Source organism: Gracilinanus agilis, chromosome 6 (assembly GCF_016433145.1).
Source record: "Gracilinanus agilis isolate LMUSP501 chromosome 6, AgileGrace, whole genome shotgun sequence".
Classification (NCBI taxonomy): Eukaryota; Metazoa; Chordata; class Mammalia; order Didelphimorphia; family Didelphidae; genus Gracilinanus; species Gracilinanus agilis.
In genome coordinates, this window is record NC_058135.1 from 33,473,297 (window position 1) to 33,483,041 (window position 9,745).

The window sequence follows — 9,745 nt, forward strand, 5'->3', positions numbered from 1 at the left end:
CATTTTCTCTCCAATTATTAGACTGTCATCTTAGTTTGGACCCTTTTAACTTCTCATTTAGACTATTCGAATAGCTTCTCAGGATACTGTCACTTCGAGGTCTATTACTGAGCAAAGTTTCTGCTCAGAATTCTAAGAGAAACTAACTTTTAGAGACATTTGCTGAGTGTTTGACTGAGTTTTTGAAGGTGACAAACCTTTGAAGATGTTAGGAAATGAACAACACAACAGACCTCATAGATTAGGAGAACTTTTAGGTGAATAACTGGGAAAATATGGAAACTAGAGTGGCTGCATGAGTATGGGACCAATATAAGTTATCTAAATTATAGTCTTAACCAGAAAAATAACAGAGGGGAGACAGAGGCGAAAGGCCAAATTTCAGAGCTTAATTAGCTAGTGAATTAGTTTGGCTGAGTCCAAAAAATGAATGAATCAATGTAGCTAAACTTCAGTTTAGCAGTGAAAACACATATTTATCACAGAAGCTGTGTTCAAAGGCACTTTTATGAACAGCTCTTGAGAAATAAAGGACAGCTAAAGCCTATATTATGAGTTACCCTGAACATATAGACTTTCCTCATTCATGTTCCTTCTTGGCAGATTTCTCTAAGTATACATCTTTTCCCTCTTCTCCCTCCCTCAGATACTAAGTATATTGGTGGGATTGTGGGACTCAGATTTAAATATGGAGAATGATTTTATTCCTACAATTGCTTAATATATGAGTATCTATAATATTAAGATAGTACATATAGTCAGGGGTCCCTACCCCAACCCCCATTGACCCGGATGAGTCAGTCTGCAAAGAAGGTTGATTATATCTCTCTTTGGGATTCTAGAGATAGCACTGAAAAGCTGAGAGTGTGCATGTGGTTTTGTGATACTATATAGCCTACAAGCCCCTACTAGTGTGCTCCATGAACAGTTATTAGCTAATATCAATGCCATCTAGATTCAATTAGGTTTCAGAAAGCGGTATTTCCTTATATTGATAGAGTTGGTGAAAAACAACCCTCAAGGGGGCAGCTGGGTGCTTCAGTGGATTGAGAGCCAGATCTAGAGAGAGGAGGACCTGGATTCAAATCTGACCTCAGACACTTCCTAACTATGTAACTTGCCCAGGGTCACTTAACCTTCATTGCCTAGCCTTACTGCTCTTCTGCCTTGGAACCAATACATAGTATTGATTCTAAGACAGAAGGTAAGGGTTTAAAAAAAACCAAACCAAAACAAAAAAACCCCCAACAACCTTCACAAGTCTGACCCACAATTCCCCTGTAAGTTCACAGAATCCAGGGGAAAGTGAGAGTCCCTTTGCTATCCTCAAGATATTCTCTTTAGGCATAGGGTACTTTTTAATTTTATTTTTTACATGAGCTCTTTGTAGAGCCTTGAATCTTCATCTAGTCTGTCCTTGGCTCTCAATGTTTGCAGTTTCTGTCCCTACCTAGGGTGCTGATAGGAAGTGTCAAATCCTCCAGATCCTTCTAAATCATAGATTCTTCTAAAACATAGATCTGACCACAACATTCCCTTATTCAATAAACTCTAGTGGCCCCAGTGTCACATATAAAATCCTTTCTAGCAGCCAAAGCCCTTCTTCCTTTTCCAAGTCTTCTTTTACCTCCATGCTTCAAGCTTCTCCATGCTCATGTCAGTGGCTTCCTTGCTTCTAACAAAATTCACTCCCATCTCTGAACTTCAGACATTTTCGCTGGCTACTTCTCCATGCCTACACTTCTTTCCTTCTTCATTTTTTACCTCCTGGTTTACAAGTCCCAAGCTAAAATCCTACCTTTTATGAAAAGCTTTTGCTGATCTCCTTTCATGTTAGTCCTTTCCCTCTGTTGATTATCTACAATACATCCAATCTTTATCTCATTTGTATAAAGTTGTTTTCATTTTGTTAAGCAGGGACTCTTTGGCCTTTCTTTGTATGCCCAGTGCTTAGCACAGTGCTTGGGGCATCATGGCAGGCACTCAATATTTATTGACTGATTTCCAGATCCACAGGATTCTCCACTGGTGGCCTGGTGGGGGTGGGAAGCAGATGCTCTGGAGCCCTCAGTGCTCAGCAAGACATTGAAGATGCCAAAGTCACTTTAAAAAGCTATGTTAAATTAAAAAAAGTATCATTGTTAAGAGGCTGGTTGAATAAACAGAAAAGCATAGATCAGTCCAAAAGCTTGAGTAGTGAAAAGGGCTAGAGTATTTGTCCTCAACAAGATTACTCCTAGGATGCTGCATTTGAAAGTGGTGGTCCATCTCTGGAAAAGAGTGAGCTAGGGCTTGAATTCCACTGGCCAGAGGGATACTCCTTCCCCCATTTGTAGTAACTGTAGGAAGACATACTTAACACTTGTCTGATACTCTGAGTAGTCTGCATAAAAGGATCATTCTAATTATACTTGTAAAATTTTCTTTTGAGTGAACTCACATTGAGTGAGTAGTTAATCCCTGGTGAGAGGTAAGAGGTGGCCAAACCAAGGAACTCTTAAACTTTTCCTGGTTTTTGTCTTTTTCCTCAAATAATCTTCAACACAGAAGAGGAAACAATCGCTGTAAGGTACAAGTTTTGTTATATTGCTTTTCAAAAACCTTCAGTATTTCTCTGTTGCTTCTAGGATAAAATCTGCTAGGCATCTTCAGAGCTACCTCCCACCTATTTTCCCAGATTTATTTCCTATGTTCCTCATGATTTCTGTTCTAGTCAAACTAGACTGCTATCTGTTCCCTAAACTGACATCCCTTCTCCTCTCTCTTTAATTTGCATAAGCCATCCCCTAGATCAGTGATTCCCAAAGTGGGCGCTACTGCCCCCCCCTCCCCTGGGGGGTGCTGCAGCGATCCAGGGAGGCAGTGATGGCCACACTTTTTTTGTATTACATTCTATTCTGAGTTCAATAGTTTTATAATTTCCAGGGGGTGCTAAGTAATATTTTTTCTGGAAAGGGGGCAGTAGGCCAAAAAAGTTTGGGAACCACTGCCTTAGATCTATAATGTACTCCTTCTTAAACCTAATGGAACCCTTTCCTTCCTTTAAGGCTTATCTCTGAAATATCAATTCTTATTAGCCTCCCCTAATTCTTAGTGTTACTAATGCTCTCTTCCTCTTCCAATTACCAGGCCAGTATCATGGATAAGAGCTGGAAGGGATATGTAAGCTCATTTTTGTCCAATTTCTTCCTTTTACTGATTAGGAAACTGATGTATTAAAACCCACAAGACAGAGAAAAACAGTGTCACCTGTACTAAGGTTATGGTCAATGATATACCTATGTTTTCTACCTTTAGAAGTTAAAATCACTGACATTTTATCCATACACAGGGCAATTGCCCTTTTCAACATTTTCTTAAGCCTGTTTATACTGGTCACAAAAAGGTTTTTGTTCTTAGTTATTTTGAGATAGCTTTACAAAGTCCTACTCCAGTGCTTTAAGGAGCTGGGGTGATGACTGGCTTTGGTAGGGTCCATCAAGTCGGTAAGCTTCATGTGGTCCTGGCTTTCCAAAGACCAGTCCAGATCAGAGAGCCTTAAGGCTGGCTGCTTGGTGAATTCATTTAAGTGCTTACTATGTGTTAAATCAGGAACAAAAATGTGGGGGGGTGGGGAGGGATAGTCCCTATCAAGTAGCTTATATCCTATCAGGGGGAAGCAACACACAGGGGAGGGGAGTTCTGTTCTGGGGTGGCAGGCAGATGGTGAGGTATAAGTGGATGATTGATTGTGATATGAAGATTGGAGCACGGTCTAGTGTCTAGGGCCAGACAGTAGCTCTGCTGGGCTAATTAGACTAGTTTGCATATACTTGGCACCAACCAATCAATAGGTGATGGTGCTCCCTTGGTACAAAGGGGACAATGAGCACTAAGAATCAAGTAACTTTTAGGTAGTTAGCTCTTGGTACTTTAAATGTACCAACATTTAAATTGCCCAATGAATCCATGGAAGATCTAGGTTTAACTGTAAGTGCTCCAGGACAGTGAGGATCACAATATGGTATCTGAAAGCCCCACAAATTTTATTGAGTAGGGATAAGCTCATGTTTCTAGGGAACCATGGAAGAGGTTGGCAATAGTTAACTGGTTAAATGCCAGTTTATAGAGTAATCCTTGACCTAAATAGAATATTTTACAAGCCTAATTAGAGGGGTACTTTTATGCAGACTGCAAGGAAGGTATCCAGGCAGTTAATACAGATAGGGGAGGGAAGATCCCTCTGGTTACTGGAGTTCAAGCCTCTACTTCACTACCTGGGTAAGTAGCAGTTGATGTTTATGTTCCCTAAATTCAGACAGATTATGACAAAACTAACTCCAGAGTTCTTTTCTTTCACCCTTTTATCTTGTCCTTCCACACATTTCCTATATCTGTATACCAAGTATCAAAGAAGGCTTGCCACTAAAGGAATGAAATTATAGCAACCTTGATATTCTCACTATCAATGAAATTAGAAAATAAAGGTACATTTAAACTGAAGTATGGCTTACAAGTTCTCCTTAGAGAAAGAGGCAAACAAAAGATGGAGTTGGTTTTCATATGTCCAAAGCTAACAAGAAATAATATTTCATGGGACATTTGGTCATCTAGTGTTATAGCATGATCTCGAGAAATAACAGGGGGAATGACAGGAAAAGGCAGCAAGTGTCAAAGGTTTCAGTGTTTTTAGATTATCGATAAATTAAACTTGCTTTGAATGTGAGATATTTGTTCAGTGATAACAAATGGACATATTGCTAGAGAAATTAAATCACATGAAACTTTACATCCTTATTGTAAATGAAAATAGAAGGAAGTTGCATTTAAATGGAAAGTTGGCTCATGGGTACACCTTGAAGAGGCAAAGAAAGTTGCTGATGGAGTGAGTTTTATTGTAAAGGTAAAAGAAATATAATTTTAAGGAACATTTGGTCATCACATATTATAATATTAATATTTATCCTAAGAACCCCAAACAAACCCCTAAACCTAGAAGATACCTTCAAAATAATTGCAATTTCTATACCAACTTCAGTTACTGAGTAGGAGAAACTTCATAAAGAAATTGCTAACTCTTCAAATCAAAACAACATACAGCCTCTTACTTGGTGACTTCAATGCAGAAGGTGGGAAAAGGTGAGGATGGGGAGAAATATTTAGAAAAGCATGATTCAGGTGTGTGTGGGGAAATGAGAGTCTAAAGAACTGTAGATTATACAGAAATCTTATACATCCAGATCATGAACTTTTCTTTTAAGAGAAAAAAAGAATTGGTGTTTGCTGGACATGGTAAGTGTTAAACATTATAAGAAATAAAACTATCTTTTTAATACACAGGGAAAGACTTAAGGAAGGATGGGGGAGTTACTCCTGAATCAGCTCTCCATGTAGTTAGATCACCGATTGAACAAAGCTAAGACCAGAATTTAAAACAAATAAGAATAGTAACTAAAAAAAAATTATGACTTTTAACTAATATTTAACCCTGAATTATTTAACCCAACAATGGAAAATCAAAAATTGGAAATGACATGATCACGACCTATGGTAATTTATTCAGAAGTTAAAATAATCTTTAAATTAGGCAATACTGGGTTAGAGTATAAACTTTTGTCAAATATTACAAAGCATGATGGGTGATTATGAGCAATATCATTTCACAAAGCAGAGAGTAGTAGATGATAAAACTAAAGAAAGTTCAGTAAGATATTCAACTTTGGGAGAGGACCACAAATAGAAGAAAAATTAAAAAGATCTGTAAAAATTATTGTAACCAACTGTTTTCTCCATCAATCAGAGGGAAAGTACCACATTTGACCCCTAATATTAGAATCCTCTAAGTACGAGAATATACATTTATATGGTGTCTACTAAGTGCCAAGTACCTTACTAAGTACAAATACTGTTTTATTTGATCCTGCTATGTAAGTGTTTTTATTCCCAACTGAGGCAAACAGGTTAAGTGACTTCCCCAAAGTCACATAGTTATCAAGTGTCTGAGGGTGCATTTGAAGTTGCTATCTATGCTAAAGGCAACAATTGTAAGGGTGTTCATTTCAGTCCTTATCTAAACGATCTAAAGGATTTCAGTCCAATACTAAAGGTGTGTTAAGAAATTTTATATTTTGTCATTTTCCAAAAAAAAAAAAAAAAAGATGACCAAGAGAACATCCATACTACTGGCTTGTATACTTTTCCATCCAAATAAAATTTTTATGAGAATATTTTATATGTATATATATATATACACATATATGTATATATGTGTGGGTGTATATATATATATATATACATATATATATATATATATATATGTATCTTTGATGATGATATGAGAAGGGAACAAGAACATTTCTGCAAGTGATAATGTGCTCCATGGTAGACTACATGCATTATTACACATTATTACACAAGATGTAAGGGAAAACAAGATCCCAGTATGCTTAGTTTGATTGTTGTATTAATTAAAAAAAAAAAGAAAGAAAAAGCTCCAGGTTTGGCAATTTATAAATTTAGTTCTGGAGTCTTAGAAGTCATCTAATTCAATCCCACTGTGCTGGGAATAACATAATTTTCTCTCCACCACTGTTAAGACTAGCTTTTCCTTAAAAGGTAAAGAAACCATCTTTGAGGCTTAATGGGATCAGGGGAGTAAAGGCTGTGTAGATATCACTCTGAAAAGGTCACCCGAGTACAAAAAGACATGAGAAATTCTAACCTCTAAGGCTTTGTTGGCCAACAAATGCCCCAAAGCACTTTTGTTTATTCCTACTTTTTATGGCCCATATAGACAGGCCTTGGTGGACTCTCAAAAAATGAGAGGATACTTCAAGGGTGTGTGAATTTTTTATGGGGATACTCCCTTCACTGATTGGATTTTAACTCTTGAGGGGCCTAGTTCTTCAAGAAGATTTGGCTCGAATAATTGTCATTTGGTAGGAAAGGCAAATCTGGTGAAAATTCACTCTGAAGCTATCTTGTTTCTCAAGATATTGTCATATAGTTGAAAACTGTGGCTTCATTTTAAGCCTTTACAGAATCACAGGGTCCCCTCCAAGCCATAAGATGTGGAATCAACCCTGGTAAAATCAGATGAAAATCTTATTAAAATTTCATTTCCAAAAGGATGTCAGTTATATGTATACACACTGGACTATATACTTCAGTGGATCTGTGATCCAACTGATGCAGGTGTTCCCTCTTGTGCCAATCTAATCCATCCATGACTGACTGACTGATCTGTATGATATGTTTATGCATATCTATAAATGTTTTTCCAATCTGTCACACACTAAAAGCAAAGTGGGTGAGGCATCATGATGCAGTAGTGGTAATGGTGTCATTGAGTTAAGAAAAAATTCAATAGTTTTCACTGGTTCTGCAATCACCAGTCACTTGATATATCTGAATCTCATTATACTCATCTGTAAAATAAGAGTGCATTTCTGCAAAATTAACCCGAGTTCAGAGATTCAAGGCTTTGGAGCCAAAAGAAATCTCAAGAGATTGTAACCCTTCATTTTACACATAAAGAATGCATAAGATGTCTAAAATTAGTGAGGGAATGATTGATGGAGCAAACTTCTAGAGGGCATGGAAAAAACAACTGTAGTAGTGAGGTTATGCATTATTTTTAAATCCCCATCAAAGCTTTGCAAATGTTGAAATGCTAGGTAAATGTCGGCTACTGTTATCATATTCGGGGAAAATAAAATGCCCAAATTAATCTTTATTAGTTAGAGGAGAACAGCTCTAAATGACTTGGTGTCCTTGTTATTTTTATTTTTGAAGTGATTTCTGATTTCACTGATTTTGGGATCTCCTGATAAGGAAACTCTCTACAAATGTTGATGGGCACTTAAGAGAACAATTCACTCAGCCACCATATCCTAAGCATGACTTGAACCCTGGAAGGTTGGCTTTCTATACGTTACCCTAAACACCTTGAAACCTAAGAAAGGGCAATGGTGATTTTCTCATTAGATATTCTTTTCCCTCTTAATTACTGACATCAATTGTGGGTCTCAAAAAGGGAGGTTCATTTTAGATTGAATACTTTCTTCCATATGTACATATATACACAAGTACACCTATATATATATTTGGTTGTATGCCACAAACTCATACACAAGCATGAAAAACATCTCGGGCATTCATCTAAAATTGGGTTCGAATCTTGCTTGTATTTTGAAAGTATTAAAAAAAACAAACAAAGGAAATCCTATGAATCCTTGGGCTCCTCTACCAATGGTAACGGATGAAAAGAAAGTTTGTTTTTAAAAACTAGAAGAGAGTCCCCCGTCTATGATAAATATTACTAGTCTGGTACTGATAGGGTGGGTCTCCGACTTCCCTCCATTCCAGTATATACAAATTGTACGTTCTGGGCATGAACTCTGCCATTAGCGCCAGTTCAGCGTACTCGGGCTAGTTTCAATCAAACGTCCCAAGGGCTGTATCCTCAGCTTCAGGAGTCCACACTGGGGCATTTCGTAGCAACGGGGTGGTCGTAGGAGGCGCTGCATTAATGCGCGGGTAGTTAACGACGCATCTCCCCCATGCTCCCTTTTTCACAAGGTTCTCTCCGGGGAAGTCAATACCACTCTCGCTCCGTGTCCCGCAGTCCGTTTTATCCCGGCTTGCCTCGCTCACGCTTCTGCACGGCGCCCGGCCCGTCGAGGACCCGGATGGAGCCTCAGCGGCCCCGGCGGAACCCTCGTGCGCCTGCGTCTGGCGCGCGCTCCAGCGGCCCAACGGGCCCCGGCGTATTTTACGAGTCCTAATCAGTTACACGAGCCGAAGGGCTCCGGCCTCGGGAGGGAGGGAAAGCGAGAGGTCGCCTCTCTATCCGCCGTCCGGCCGTCTGCCTTGTTCTCGGTGGCTCCCACCCGCGGCCGGGACCGACGCCACTTCCGCTTCCCCTACAAGGCGGAGCGCGCGGGCGGGGGGGGGGGAAATGGGGGCAATGGGGGAACCGAGAGAGAGGGAAATCGAGAGCAAGCGAGTGAAAGAAGAGAGGAAAGGAGAGCGAGGAAGAAAGAGAGCGAGCGGCCTTCGCGCGCTGGCGAAAGAGTTAAGGAAAGAGGAAGAGGAAGAAGAAAGTGCAGAGATGAAGGACGGGAGGAGGCGGAAAGAGCGCGCTCCCGCGTCACGTGACCGGGACGCGCTGCTCTTCCGCCGGCCATTTTAGGTGGTTCGCGGCGGCGCCATTAAAGCGAGGAGGAGGCAAGAGCGGCCGCCGCTGCTACATTTTCTTTTCAGCGCTACCGGGGCGAGCGGGAGTGCGCGCCGTGCAAGAGTGGGAGGAGCGGGGAGGGGGGGAGGGAGGCCAGAGAAGCCGCGCGCGCGCGCGCTCGCCTGCCCGTGTGTGTCCGTGTCCGTGTGTGTGCCTGTGCGTGTGCGTGTGGGGGGGCGCCTCGCGCGTTAAATCGAGCGAGCGCGCGGCGGCGGCGGCGGCGGCGGCGGCGGCTGGGATTACTTTGCTGCTAGTTTCGGTTCGCGGCGGCGGCGGAGGCGGCGGCGGGCGTAGTCTCGGAGGCGGCGGCGGCGGCGGCGGCAGCAGCAGCAGCAGCATGTCGGAGGAGCATTTTGGCGGGGACGGGGCGGCGGCGGCAGCGGCCCCGGAGGCGGGCGGCGGCGCGGCTGCTGCGGCGGCGACGGAGCAGGAGGGAACCATGGCGGCGACGGCGGCGGCGGCAGCGGCAGTAGCGACAGCAGCGCCAGCCGCCCCAGCAGCAGCGCCGGTGACGGGCGCCGGGGCCGG

General features: G+C 41.6%; 1 protein-coding gene across 1 annotated transcript in view; it reads left to right on the plus strand.

Annotated features, from left to right (window-relative positions):
• Nucleotides 1-9,554: 9,554 nt before the first annotated feature.
• HNRNPD (heterogeneous nuclear ribonucleoprotein D) overlaps nucleotides 9,555-9,745 on the plus strand; it is a 22,093-nt gene continuing 21,902 nt past the window's right edge. Inside the window, exon 1 of the mRNA XM_044681603.1 lies at nucleotides 9,555-9,740. Within this exon, the coding sequence (XP_044537538.1) occupies nucleotides 9,555-9,740 (186 nt within the window). The remainder of the gene's footprint in view (nucleotides 9,741-9,745) is intronic.